The 15,375-nt window shown below is 44.6% G+C and overlaps 1 protein-coding gene across 1 annotated transcript; it reads right to left on the bottom strand.

The window, feature by feature from the left end:
* Positions 1-10,656: 10,656 nt before the first annotated feature.
* Positions 10,657-12,206, bottom strand: LOC141040637 (uncharacterized). The gene is made up of 2 exons (XM_073506753.1): positions 11,842-12,206; positions 10,657-11,083 (listed from the first exon to the last, which is right to left on the bottom strand). Exons 1-2 carry the CDS (start codon positions 12,204-12,206, stop codon positions 10,657-10,659), a joined length of 792 nt encoding a protein of 263 aa, XP_073362854.1.
* Positions 12,207-15,375: the final 3,169 nt, after the last annotated feature.

Below are 15,375 nucleotides of genomic sequence, written 5' to 3'. Positions count from 1 at the left end.
TTATTTTTTTATATCATTTATCCAAATCTCACATAACTCACGCGGCCCACCCCTCCCTAAATCCTGCGATTACAGCTCCGCATTCTAACCACCCGGGCCGTCCGCACCTCCCACGACCGCTTCAAGATCAGATCGGAGACGCCGGTCGCCCACGAAATACAGGAGTCGGCGGCCACCACGTGCCGCCCACCGCCAACGTGATTTGAGGGGTCGGACGTCAGTGTTCTTCTCGCCGCCTCCTCCTCGCGTGAACGCGCCGTTTTTCCTTTGCACCGTCGACCGCGCTATGCCGGCACTTATAAGTTTAGGGTTATCAGGTAATACCTTCTCTCGGAGACGGTGCCGCCGAGTAGATACCGTTTTTCCTCCTCGCGTGAACTGGTAGAGAATAGGCCTTTAGTCCCGGTTCGCAAAGGCCATTAATCCCGGCTGTGCAACCGAGACTAAATATGCGCGACTAAAGGCCCCCCCCCTTTAGTCGCGCCTCTTACGAACCGCGACTAAAGGCCCGTCCACGTGGGCGCCAGGAGTCCGTCGGGGCGGAGGACCTTTAGTCCCGTTTCTCGTGGCTAACCGGGACTAAAGGCCTCCTCCGCAGGTTTAGGGTTTTAGCCCCCCTAAACCTGGTTTTTTTGCGAATTTTTTTAATTTTTTTTATTTTCAAATTTCTGAATTATTTTAACCTCTAATCTCTAATCACAACCCCTCATCACTGCTCAATTTATCCTCTAATCTCTAATCACCCCTCATCATTCCAAATCATCTAACTTCCCGGACGGTCACCCATCCTCTCACTACTCCAGCCTGAGCACGCTTAACTTCCAGGTTCTATTCTCCCTCGTTTCCAAGTCTGCACTTGTTGTTTTCCTGACAATAGTAGGATGTCAATTCTATTAACCCTCAGGAATTTAGCTTGAGCATGAAGTGACACATTTAACTGTTTGAGTTTGAAACTATTGTTTTAAAAAACAATAATTATTTAGTAACACTAATATTTCTGGAATAATTAGTTTGACCATTGTTTGACCACTGTTTGACCACTATTTGACCAGATTTGACCAAAATTTTAAAAAAAGTGAAATAATTATTTAGTAACACTAATATTCTAGAATAATTAGTTTGACCATTGTTTGACCACAGTTTGACCACAATTTGAAATTTTTTGAATTTTTTTGCCTCTCCAGATCTTAAAAGCCCCGTATCTTTTTTCTGTTAGGTTTTTGAGGATTTTGAAAATGTTTAACGGGGTTCCCCCGGTTAAATTCGGGTGTAACTTTTCGAGTAGATGATTTTTCATATAAAAAGTTTTTCATCCGAGTTCGTACGCAAAAGTTATGCCCATTTTAAGAAATTCCAACCGGTGGCACCAACCGGGACTAAAGGACTAACCATTAGTCCCGGTAGGTCTGGCCAACCGCGACTAAAGGCCTTCGGGCCAGCCTGAGGACCTTTAGTCCCGGTTGGCCAGGCCAACCGGGACTAAAGCCCCTCCCGTCCGCCAGCTGTCGACCGAGCGCGCTGGGCCCAGATAGTTGGTCGCGGGTCTCCTCCCGAACCGCGACTAAAGACCCCTTTTGTCGCGGTTCGATTATTTTGGGGACTAATGGGGCGTTTGGAAGCCTCTTTTTCTACTAGTGGATTATAGTTTGCGACGCACTAACCGCCGCCATCTACTCGGCGGCACCGTCTCCGAGAGAAGGTATTACCTGATCGTAACTCTTTATAATCGTTGTCGGCCGCTCCTTTAGTAGTTGAACCCTCATAGGTTTTGCACCCAAATAGGTTCTGTGCTTAAACCCATAAGTGGATCATATGTTAAATGACCCAGTTAATTTTGTTAAAATTAATTTGCTGCTAATTTTGTTATACATTTTCCAATTTTGTTCAGATTAATTTAGCCGGATTTTATCATTGCATATGAGCCAGCAATGTCAGTTTCAGATACGAACCTTCATAATGGAGAAAAGCCCATCTCCGAAATTACCGATGCGGTAAGTAATTGACTGTTTGTGTACAATCGTTTCGTACACATAATTCATGTGTACTCAGTATAATTTAATGGCATGTAACAGGAACTCGGCGAAAAGCATGGTCATATGAAGTTAGTATGCTCACACACAAGGTTCGGAAAAACCATGAAACTGTTGTCACCAGACCACAAAAAGTACATCATATTAGAAACCAGTCTAAGCGGTCTAACCCAGATGCATGAAGTGACTCTACGGCGCATAATGTTGGTTAGACTAGCCAAGAGAATAGATATGGACACCCAATCCATTACCATCGGAAAAACGCCAATTCCTATAACAAAAGAGGACGTGCAGTGTATATTTGGCATTCCGATAGATGGGGAGGATATAGAGCCACATCTGGAAATGCAAACCGACACAGAATTGTTTACCGCCTATGCAAACAATGGGCAAATTTTGATTTCTGACCTTGAAACGGCGATCCGAGCTTCCAAAGCCCCAGACGGCGATTTCCTGAGACGGTTCATTCTGTACGCAATTGGTACTGTTCTAGCACCAACAGCACAACATTATGTGGACTCGAAATTTCTCAACCTTGTTACAGATCTTCAAAACCTTTGGAAATTTAACTGGGGATGTTTCACACTTAATCACTTCTTCAAGTCTGTGCACAAGTTTAGAAATCGAGATCACGTAAATCTACAAGGAAATCTAATTCTGCTCCAGGTTAGTGCTAGATCACTACTTAATGTCCTTTAATTATTGTTCTGTTGCATATCTGTATGGTGATGAACTAATTTATTGTGTAGTATTGGTACTGGGAGCACGTGCGTAGTGGCCGATTGATGTATGCTTTCTAGACCCCCACCATTGATCGCACGATGGGACGAAATGACGACTACTTTAAGAAGCGATGCTTACGACAAAGGAGGTCTTCATAACGGGCTGGTACCTATCTACAATTGAACTTTCTATATCGGATTTTTTATTTGGTACTAATGGTTCATTATATATTATAAAAAAGGCTGTCATGGAAATTTGTGCTCCTCAACGACCGTCTGAGAATTCTAATAATTTTCCAAGAAAAAATGATGAACATGTGCATCAACATGATTCGTATCGAGCACCATCACAAGGACAGCAATTTAGTAGCCAGCAAGTATGTACTCCAAAGACTATTTGTTTTTGCAATATCCCAAATAGGTGTCATGGAACCTCATTCATTTAGCTATTGTTATCCACGGGGTTTTATTTGGTTTACACAGATTGACATGGTAGTTGAAGCCATGAATGCACGCTTAGCTGATCATGAAAAGAAGGTAGGTAGGAAGTTAATGGAAATTGAGCACAGATTTGATGTCAAATACCAGACGCTAGGTGAAGACTTGATCGACATGAAGACTAAAACTGGCACTAATCCTAGGTTGTCGAAGGCCGAGGACGAAATTAAAGACTTAAGGAGGGAACTACATGTATGTCATACTGTGCATTTTGTATTTTGTATGAATATGTTCCTTCATGTTCATTATTGTTTGCATTGTTACAGGAATTAAAATACGAATTTACAAGCAACCGACAATCAGTGTCACAGAAAGGAGGCGTGCAGGTGATCTTTATGGCCCAACACGTTAATATCCAAAAGTAACAAACTAATGATGAACTACCTTTGTTCTTTGTAGGATCAAGCCAATGTGTGCAATTCATCACTGACAGGAACTCCTAGGGCTAGCCAATTCACGGCAGGGACTTCGACTACACCAAGTGCAAGACATGTGACGGAAAACAATGAGAATCCAGAATTAACTCCGATGAAGCCTGTCTTTGGTAATGATTACAAGTTCACGGATGAGGACATAGAGACAGCCGTTTACATCCGCGGAACATCCGACCGTGTTGAAATAGCTAGAATCGGAGACATTACCCTCACAGCAGAAAAACTGAAGCGAAATTTGGACGAGAAATACATTTATGGTGATGTAAGCCCATTATACTCTAGTCTACATCATTACTGCAACAACTTTCTTATTATTGTATGATTGAAAATTTGGCAGGTTATTATGGCATATGCTCGCATTAGCCAAATTGAGAATGATACTACCTCAATCATATCCCCTGAAGAAACCGAAAATCTGTTACAAATGAAGGGGGTGGTTCCTGTTGGACGTGCAGCCTCATGGTTAGCTCGTGTAGCAGAAAAAATTTTAGGGCGCCGAAAGGTACATGTTTTCCTCACTTTCATAGTTTATGTACAGACTGTACACGACAAATTTCGGTTCTCAACCCAACCCAAATGTTACTGCAGGTGCATGTCCCACTGAATGTACACCAAAACCATTGGATGCTAATGATGTTTAATTTTGACAAAAAAGAAATTCAGACTCTGAACTCCATGAATTATCATTGCGAGAAGACCAAGGAAGATTCTCTTGTAAGTGTTCTCTTGCTGCCTCTTTTGATCCGCATGGCACATGAGCTCCCAATGTACCATAACCCTATGTATAACTCGTCGTACCCTAGGTGGACTCGATTCAGTTCTGCATCGACGAAGCTGTCAAGAATGGGTTGATATCACCAGCTAAGAACATCAATTTTGCCGAATGGACCAAAAAACGCTATGAGCACATACCACAACAGACCGATGGGTACGCATGGCCTCATAAATTATTATTTGCCTACACGAATAAGATTACTAATCTTTAACTAAACATCGCAGGACTTCCTATGCGGTTTGGACACTGCAGTACATGTTGTCATGGAACGGGGATGAAATGACCGATATTTATAACCAGGTAATTGAATGCCTAATTTACATTTGTACTTTGTTTAGCTTGAAAGCTATCCTGACGTAAGTGTCGGTTATCAAATATAGGCAAGGATAGATATTTTCAGGTGGAAAATATGTACAGCCTTACTGCATTCAAATTGCAACGCGCTTCGTCTCGAATCATATAAGTTCTCCATAACGGTTAGTGCTACATCAAGAATATATCATTTATTTCATAAGTCTCATGATTAGAACTAACGCAGCACTCTCTCTTATACAGAAGGAGGTGTACGATGCCCAGCAAGCAGTTCTACCTGATGGTTCAGAAGACGACGTACAATTAGTCAACAATCCTGATGGTTCCAACGAACCCGACACATCCAACTCCCAGAAGGATACCGGTGCACCCAACTCTCCCAAAAGTGGTGCACCCAACTCCCCAAAAAGGAAGAGAGCACGTGGACGCCCGAGAAAGCTAGTCGATCCCGACGAAGCAGCAAAAACAAAGAGTCTTAAAGAACTGAAACTTAAATTTGACAGCAAGACCATAGCCAACCAAGTGTCTTCGTTACCATCACGGTCACGCAGAGAGCATAAACCAGCACCAGCTTTATTGAGCCCATTCAAACACAAATAGGTAGCATCAATTGATAAATGCTCATGCTCATGCTCTACTTTTAGCATCATTTCATACACGTTTAGTTCTTATCAGAAAGTGGAAATAGGTACTTTTGGCAATCATGAGCATCCTCTACTTATAGCAATATCTAATGCATCATCAGTACAAAGGTTGATTTGGCAATAGGTGGAATCGGCAATCATTTGCATGCTTTAATTTTGTGAAGCTATAATCATGCCGAGTTATACACTAAACATAATCATGCCAAGCTATAACTACCATAGTCATAAACCAGGCTTTTCTTAAGCATAGGTGCTTATTTGTACATGGTAGACGCATAACTAGGCGTCTCTCATGTAGAAATAGGCACCGGTGCTTCAGAAAAACCCTATTTATTTTCTAAGCACCACCCTAAGCATCTAGCATTGTAGAAGGCTTAACATGCATCACCAAAATAGTATTAACAACTTGGAACACTAAACCAGAGTAGCAGCAAACTCTTAAGATAAACGGCATAGGTTCAAACACACCATAGGACATCAGTTTTAGAGTCGAACAACAAAGAAACATAGATAACATAAGAGGACACGGCGGTCCTGGGGCTGCAGCAGCACTCTAGCAGCACATCACTTCTCTCCCTTCTTCAATGGAGGTTGTAGGGCTCATTGACTTTGACAATCTCGAGGAAGCGTGCGTAGGCCGCATGTTTAGCCAGAGTACTGGCCTTATGGTTCTTACCATGTCCATTGCCAGTGCTGAAGGCATGCTGGATCATGCCATCTATGCCGCCACCGATCACCTTGCAACAGAAAGGGCACCCAATCTTGCCAAAGAAACGGTACTTGATCTTGCCAGCAATCAGATGCCTCAGGGTGTAGCGGCTCTTGCTGTGCCTGCTGTCCATGCCGTAGTCCACGTCGTCGTCATCCTCCTGTGAATTAGTGAATTAGTACACATAGAAGAACTCAGCTAATCTATTATGGTACATTGCCTTTATTACAATGTTTTGAAAGTACACATGTGTAACATGGCAACTATCTATTTGCTAGAAATAAGGCGTATGTGCACATACATAATTGAGCCAAAGAAATTGACATGCATAAATATGGACGGTGGAATAGTTGCATTTATAGATTAGTGCACAAGTAGTACATAATTAACACATGAAAGACTTCATGAACTGGCTTGGTTTAATGATATTTGATAATTGTTAATGGTGTAATTTTGATTGGAATCAGAAAAATGGCTTCATTATACTCCTCCATGTTTCACACAAGGGGGGTTTGTTCTATCTACTGGAATGAAGAAACCATTATTCTTTCTGACAGCGGCAATACTGCTTCTCCAACATTGTTAGACCCTGATAAGTTTCATAAGGAAATTGGTAAAGGAGCTATGGGGTGTCTCACTGCTCATATTGATGAGAGATGTGGCTGTGATCATCTAGATAATATACTGGGGAAAATTGGCTACATGAAATGTTTTGATTTTGTGTCAGCCCATAATTATTAAGGGAGCAATCACTTCCTTTGCAAAACGGAAATCTGTATAGAATTTGCAAATGGATCATCTATGAACATGTGTGCAAACTGATCATCTATGAACATGTGTGCAAATTAATTCATCTACATAAACTAAAATGAATCAGGAACTGCAGCATTTTGTCACTGTCCTGGGGAAGCCAATGGAGAATCCTGCCATATATCCATTGTTTAACCCACTTTTTTCATTAATGTATCCCTGCCATGAACATTTTCTTGTATTTGGGTTCATTACCCCACTTCTTTCATTAATGTATCCCTTGTGTGAAAAACCCCAATGTCATGAAAAAAACAGAGCAAAAAACAGAGTACTACCTCAGATAGCTCGTCGATGGCATCCTCGTCGAAGTCGCTGCCCTTCCTGCAATCTACGTCGAACTCCTTTATGGCGTTCTCCTCGTAGAGCTCTTCGATTTCGTCATGCACCTTGCGCTTAAGCCTTCTCATCTCCTCCTCCTCCAGATCTTCCCCGATCTTCTGCTCGCCGACGGGTGCCTCCACGGCTGCGATGGCAGCGGGAGCAGGCACAACGGTCGCTGCACCGCCAGCTTTCACCGCTAAGGCGGACTCAGCCGCTCCACCCACGGCTGCAGCCACGGCAGCAGACTGCTCTGCTCTGATGGTTGCCTCCGGCTCGTCCGCCGCATCTTCACGCCCACGTTTCATCGTCGGTCGAAGACAGGAGGAGGGAGGCGTAGGAAGGGAGGAGGGTGGTGAGGAAGGAGGAGAGGGTGGTGAGGTGGTGAGGAAGGAAGAGAGGGTGGTTAGGTTCGGGAGAGGACGAGGGTTTTCTACCCGATTTGGGGAAGAAATGCACTGCTCCTGCCTGTTGGAGTTACCGAGAAGTCGCGGGTGCCGATTTGACTTGACACACCCACCCGGCCGTCCCCATTCCACGTGGGGATGTGGCGGTCGTGCACGCGGTCGTGCACCTCCTGCGGTTTGCATTGCTATCGGTCTCACAAGTGGGTCCCCTTGTCATCCACACAACCACGCCACCACATGTACCACATTTTTCTTTCTCCCCGTCTCGACCACTCCACATCTTTCTTTCTCCCCTTCTCGACCAGCGCCGCCGCCGCCCCCATCTCCCGACGACCCCTCTCTACGCTGCCGGTGCGCGGCCGCCGCCAACTCTGGCAAGTACGTCAGATCTCCCCTCTTCTTCCCTTCCCCAACCGCGTCTCCCTACGGAGGCGGATCTGAGCCGATTGGCTGTTGCCGGCCGGAGCTCGTCGGATCTCTCGATGTCATGTCTGATCTAGATTCATGACGTGCCCTCGCATATGGCTTTGTCCACGGTTTGAACCTTTGGATTCAATCCAAAATTTGAAAACGGTTTGGACTGGGTTGGATGACGAGCATGTATAGTTCGGTTTGGTCTAGATTCTAAATGAAAATATCTGGATTGGTTTGGTTTTGATGTGTGCCGTGGATTGGACTGGTTTTAGTTTGGGTGCCGAACTATTCCCAGGTTTAGATGAGACGGGCATTGCCATTGACAGTATAGGTTATCACTATGATTTATTATATGTATGATCTTTGTATTGTACTATGTACAATTCAACTTAGAGTTCAACATGTTCTGTGTAGAATGGAGGAAGCACCATGTGGACGCTGCAACTCACGGTGCCGGGCCAGCCTTTCTACTGCCACGCTGTTCAGCATCTACTTCCAGCCTTCTTTTGTTGTTGCAGCGGTAACAATTTATATGAACCTTCTGACAGTACATTCTTTTTTTTGCTATTTCCACTAATGTATTGTGTCTGTTATTTGTTTTTATCTTACAAAGATCGTACCATGCAATGTGAGATTGGCATTCAATGAGCTCATCGGAGACACCGTGACCTTCGACGCTCTTGGGGGCCCATACACTATGCAGGTCGAGAAGGGGCGAAAGATAACCCAGATAGGAGGAGATGATTGGGATCGTTTCATCGCCCGCATGCGTCTTAGTGGGGGTGAATTGATCTGCTTCTCCTTCAGAAGAGATATGCCCAGGATTTCTGTTATCTATCGAAATTTGATTCCGGATAGTGAGGATGAAGTTCATGAGGAGGAAGATGGTGCTGATTCAGATGATGACGATTCAGATGATGATGAGAACCCACTTGCTGAATACCTGTATGCCCAAGGACTCAGACTGGGCGACGAGGAAATCGGCAACCTCTAGGACATGCTTCCGCTACGTGAAGACTACCTAGGGAAGCCATTCGTGACCCGCCTCATAGGGACGAATGTTAAACGGCATATCATGGTATGTTACTTAGTGTGGTAATTACATGATATGCATGCTTAGTTAGTGTAGTAGTTCATATGATATGCATGTTGTAGTACTGTGATGAGAGGCCTAGTTTAGAATTCATTTAGTGAAGAATTTTATGACATGCATGTAGTGTAGTAATATGCGATGATATGCTTAGTGTACGCAGTAATCTAATGATATGCCTAATTACTGTAGTAATTTGATGCTTGGCGTATAGTGTAGTGATGTGATGATATATATGCTCAGTGTTGAATCCAATGATATATGTGTCTTGAAGTGTATGCTTTGTTGATAGTTGCACGTGACATGATCATATATCAAGTCAACTGTTTTCAGAAATTACCTAAGAGGTTACTTGATAGCTGTGGCATCGACCCGGACGAAGAAGGCATGGCTGCTGGACTACGCCTTACCAGAACGGGCTCCATCACCAGCTGTGCCTATGCAGTGGACACGGACGGTCGCACTGTCTTGAGCAGGGCAAGGTGGAAGAAGTTTCTTCGTGCCAAGAATCTTCGGGTAGGACAGGCCATCCTACTCACTGTTGCGAACACCCGTCGCCATGACTTGAGGATGATGATCACCATCCACCTCATTTAGAACTGGGGTGGGCCATGTATCAATGTGAAATGAACTTGTTATGTTAGCTCTTGTTTGCGAGTACTTGTCGTGTATTACCGTACCTATATCTACTCATATCTAGGTACTATTGCTTGTGATGGATTGCAACTATTATTAACTGGTAACTAATGCTCTACTAGCTATGATTATTCCACTGTGTGATGTTTTATAGACCGTAGTGTGACATGGTAACTGTTATATATGGTAGAGGCTGGTCTCTAAGACCTTGTACAATGCAAGGTGCTTAGGGATGTGCTTAGAAAATAAAGCGGTTTTTTCTGAAGCACCAGTGCCTATTTCTACAGGAGAGACGCCTAGTTAAGCGTCTACCTTGTACAAATAAGCACCGGTGCTTAAGGAAAACCTGGTTTATTTCTCTAAGCACCTCTCCTAAGCACCCTGCATTGTACAAGGCTTAATTGGACCGACATGTTGAACTAGTATCAATGGTAGAGGCTGGCTCCCACAAAGTTCCATTCACAAGCTACTATGAATTTGAAATAATGCATAAACAAAATACGAAGCTTTTCTTAAGCACAGGTGCTTATTTGTACAGGGTAGACGCTTAACTAGGCGTCTCTCCTGTAGAAATAGGCACCGGTGCTTCAGAAAAACCCTGTTTATTTTTCTAAGCACCACCGTACGCATCAAGCATTGTACAAGGCTTATCATGCATCACCAAAATAGTATTAACAACTTGGAACACTAAACCAGAGTAGCAGCAAACTCTTAAGATAAACGGCAGATCAACCACCGCACAACATAAGTTCAGACACACCATAGGACATAAGTCCAGACACACCGAACAACAAAGAAACATAGATATCATAAAAGGACACTGCGCTAGCAACTTGAAGGCAGACTTTGATCTCTCTTCATGCCGCGTATTGGCAGTGGTAGTAGGGGTCAGCCTCCTGTGCTTCTGAAATTTCCACACCTGATTTGATGTTGTCTATTATCTTCCAAGCCTTGTAGGTGGCGTACGCATCCTTCGCTGCGTACTCGATGAGGTAGTCTGGCAGCGGGCTGATCCCCCACAGTTTATGGTCTTCGGTCCTGTTGATCTTCTTCTTCATGTTTTGGTAAAATGGGTGGATGACGCTGGCTGCAACATCAGCCAAGGAGTCGTACGGCTTCTTTCTGCCGGCATATGGAACTCTATAGTTTTTCTGAATGTCGATGTACTTTTCGGGGTTGATCTCCAAACCAGACATCTTCAGCATCTGTTTGTGATTATGAATGCTGAAACCGACAAAGGTGAACAAGTTCTTCTCCTGGAGGAAGCTCTTGAGGCACTTGGGCCTTCAAGGGGAGAGGCATATTGAAGATTAGTAGTAATTTTGAAGATTTAGGAGTTGTTTGGTTTGTGACTAAGTTTGCCAAAGATTGCCACACCTAAGGTTAGGCAAGTTTGACCAACTTAGGTGTGTGTCTGGTTCAAGCCACACCTTAGGCAAGCCACACTTGGGTCCCACATGGCATACACACAAAAAGTGTGGCAAGATTCCCTTATGCTTGCCAACTTGTGGCCCTCATTTTGATGAACTAACCTTAGGCAAACTTGGCAAAAAATTGTGGCAAAGTGAGACAATGCTAGTGCTAGAACCAAACAATACGAGTGATGAATGCATGAAGTACATGATGTTATTTCTCTTTTTGGATCATACAGTTGAAAATAACACTACAACAAACTACTTCACTACATCAACTTCAGAAACAACTTTTAATACATCTAGTCCAGTGCATCCACACCGGTAGACACAACACTAATGCATCAATATCAGAAACTACACTAGTATATCAGAAACTACACTAGTAGACACAACACTAATGCATCCACAGCGGTAGACACAACACTAATGCATCAAGATCAGAAACTACACTAGTATATCAAGTTTGGTGATTAATCTGGTGCAAGATTTTAAGATACTAATCCAGTGCATCAGGGTAAAAATCTATGCCAGTGCATGTACTTGAGAAACCACACTAGTGCGTCCACTTCACAATCTACACTAGTACATGTAGTTGAGAAACTAGGGTATATGAGTAGGATGGCTCACCATTTTGTGGCCGCAGCGATGTGGTAGACCAGGCAGAGTTCATCCACGCATAACTGCAGAACTGCTGCGTACTGCGGAGGTTCGTCATCCCTGGTATACTCCACATCAACGCCGACGAATCTAGGATACATGCCGACGGCTTTCATGAAGAGCCTCGTGAGCATTTCGTCGGCAGTGTCTGGATTGCTGGTGCAGACGACCTCCAGCGTCTCTTTGCCGTGGAGTTCCACCTTGTCAAGTTTGGTGGTGTAGTCGCGCTTCTCACCGGGGACCTGAACGTCGTCTTCCTTGATGCTCTGCTCTTCCTTGATGCTCTGGTCGGACGTCTCGCCACAGTGACGCTTGGTAGACGGCTCCTCCGCCATTGCCCTTCTCCAGCGACGGCGGTTTTGAGACAGAGACGGTGGTTACAGTTTGTGGAGTAGATGGACGTGGTTCGCATAATGAGGGAGGAATGGAGGAGAAGGTGCCTTTTTGAGTTCTGGGGGAGGCGGTTCATCGCGTGAGGGAGGCGCTCGTCGTTATCGTGATCGTGGGGGTCGTGGGGCTCGTGCTGTTGGTGTTCCATTCTGTAACCACCCTCAGGCCTGCATCGTGGCCCATATCACTGGGTTTGTAGTCGTATGCAGGCCGTGGTGTGTGAGAAAACTCATGTTAGGTAGGTGGGCTTTTCTACTCCTTCAACCGGCGGCCGTGATGTAAACATGAGAAGCAAGTTTGCTAAGGTTGTAAACGGACCCAATATTTTTCTACATCTTTGTATCAACATGAAAAGCAATCATGACTAGTTTATCGGCATTTGTATGGATTTTCTAAGGTTTTTGCAACGATAAAATGCTTAAAACACTTCTGACATGTTGTGATGTTTTCGGTATTTAGTGGTCTACTCGCTGGGATTATTCCACTGTGTGATGTTTTGTACGTGCCAGGTTGTAGTATGAAATGCTAACTGGTCTATATGGTAGTGGTTGGTCTCTAATTGGACCAACATGTTGAACTAGTATCAATGGTAGAGGCGTTTCGTTGTGCGCCACATCGAACAGTTCACATAATTAATTATCCAAAGATTAAGGTATCAAACCCTTGGTCATACAAAGCAACATTTCGTTCCTAAAAATTAAGGTACTTCCACATTCAAACTAACTAATACTACAAATTCGAAGGAACTACTTAATACATTAACAGCACATACGGAAGTAGCCCTGGTCCAACGGCTTGAGAAAGGACGAACAAAAGCTGAAAGAAGAAGGATCAGCCAGTAGCAGCACCATCAGCCTCCCAGCCTCACAACTTCAGCCAGCCGGGTGAAATCCAGGTTTTTTCCTGCAAAACACACATGGGATGTTGGAGGCAAGAAAATAAATTTGCCAGGGGTCTTGTCGTGGCATCTAATCGCACGGAATGCTAGTACAAATGATGGAGAACAAAACATCCAACATGAGCAAATTCATAGGAGTTCTAGATCCATGGATACCATCAAGAAAAAATGCTCAGTTCTAATTCAGATACAACACTTGGTGAAAACATGCATATTCATATCAGCAACATTGATATGGCATCTTTGCAAGCTTGGGTCAGTGACTTGTCTTGTATTTCATGGCATGACAATAATTTTAACAATAAATAGACATGAAATTGACCCAAACTCATGTACAAAGTTAGGACATATGATGCATGGATTAATTCACAAATAAATGACAAAATGCCAACTTTGTATAGAATTTGCAGTACTGAAATATTTCAGTGTGTACTAAAACTGCAGTACTGAAATAATTCAGTGTGCATCGGTGTGTACTGAAATTGTAGTAACGAAATATTTCATTGCCTACCGGTGTGTACCGAAATATTTCAGTGTCTACCACTACAACATTACAAATTTTGCCTAGGGCAGTACCGAAATATTTCAGTGCCTACCGGTGTGTACCAAAATATTTCAGTGTCCACCACTACAACATTACAAATTTTGCCTAGGGCAGTACCGAAAGATTTCAGTGCCTACCGGTGTGTACCAAAATATTTCAGTGTCCACCACTACAACATTACAAATTTTGCCTAGGACAGTACCGAAATATTTCAGTGCCTACCGGTGTGTACCGAAATATTTCAGTGTCTACCAGTAGAACATTACTAATTTTTCCTAGGGTTCATATGATGCCTAGGGTTCACATACATCATAATCATCCTCCAAATCCATGTACTCAAATATTCATGCAATTCATTGAGATTAAAATGCCATATAGCATTCCCTCTCTGAGCTATTACGATCAGTATCACCACGATGTAAGCACGAGCAGTAGGAAGATGAGGAGTGGGGAAGCTTACTCTAAACATAGCTACCGCCGCCGTTCAGACGAGGAGAGCGGCGAGGGAAGCGTGGAGAACGGCGGGGAAGCGAGGTCGCGACCACTGTCCTCCTCATCTTGTGCTTCGGAGTCTCCGATGACTCGGTTGGAGGCTGCACAATCTGCAACGGCACCTCGTGCACAGTGGGTTCCTGATCCAGTGGATGCTCTACCCTGGATCTGAACGCCCACCACCTCCGCCTGGTCCAGTTGTTGGACGAATTGGCCTGCTCCATCGCCCAGAGGAGGATCTCGATCTTGTGAATCGGTTGTGCGGGCGGGGGGCAAAGCTTTGCCCTCTCCTTCTTCGTCAAATTCTTGAGAGTGGCCATTGCCATCTAGCTCATCTGCCTTATGTTGTCAAACCAAGAACGGATCTCCCTCAACCTGGCCAACTTGACCTGGTCGCTGCCGGCGATCTGCACGAAGTCGGTGTTCTCGCCGCCGGCCATCAGCTCGATCTGCCGATTCTTGCTTCGATGGAAGAGGGGGTGGGGGTGGGTGGGGGGGTTTGCCTGAGTGGAGAGAAGTTGCAGCGGCGAGAAGGAGGAGATGACTGTGGTGGACTTGGAGGAGAGGGCGGAGATGGCCGTCGATGAGTAATTGTGGTTTTGCATTCGACGAGAGGGGCGGCGCGTGCAAATTTTCCTAGGACTAAACTGCCCCTATATTAAAACGCGTCCCCACCTTGTCACGAGTACCGGCCCCACTCGTTTTAGTACTTTCACGTACTTTCATCGGAGTACTACCCAGTACTTCGTATTTGTCTGCCGTTAGATCGACATCAACGAACGGTTCTAAAAAAGCCCAACCACTCTAAAACGGTTGGGGAAGGGAAGAAGAGGGGAGATCTCACGTACTTGCCGGAGTTGGCGGCGGCCGCGCACCGGCAGCGAAGAGAGGGGTCGTCGGGAGATGGCGACGGCGGCGCTGGTCGAGAAGGGGAGAAAGAAAGATGTGGAGTGGTCGAGACGGGGAGAAAGAAAAATGTGGTACATCTGGTGGCGCGATTGTGTGGATGACAAGGGGACCCACTTGTGAGACCGATAGCAATTGATGGCAAACCGCAGGAGGTGCACGACCGCGTGCACTTGTGAGACCGATAGTACTCTGTTTTTTGCTCTCTCTTTTTCATGACATTGGGGTTTTCTTGTTAACTAGATGAGCATCAATTTCACTTGGGCGTGCTAGT

The sequence above is a fragment of the Aegilops tauschii genome, chromosome 2 (genome assembly GCF_002575655.3).
Source record: "Aegilops tauschii subsp. strangulata cultivar AL8/78 chromosome 2, Aet v6.0, whole genome shotgun sequence".
Lineage (NCBI taxonomy): Eukaryota > Viridiplantae > Streptophyta > Magnoliopsida > Poales > Poaceae > Aegilops > Aegilops tauschii.
The sequence above is the reverse complement of the archived record's forward strand: the minus strand, read 5'-3'. Positions and strand labels throughout refer to the sequence as shown.

Bases quoted from the DNA above. Each gene is read 5' to 3' on its own strand.
- LOC141040637 (XM_073506753.1), bottom strand. From the start codon at position 12,206: ATGGCGGAGGAGCCGTCTACCAAGCGTCACTGTGGCGAGACGTCCGAC. The intron at 11,084-11,841 runs GTGAGCCATCCT...CTCCCCTTGAAG, and splicing joins ATCGCTGCGGCCACAAAATG to GCCCAAGTGCCTCAAGAGCT.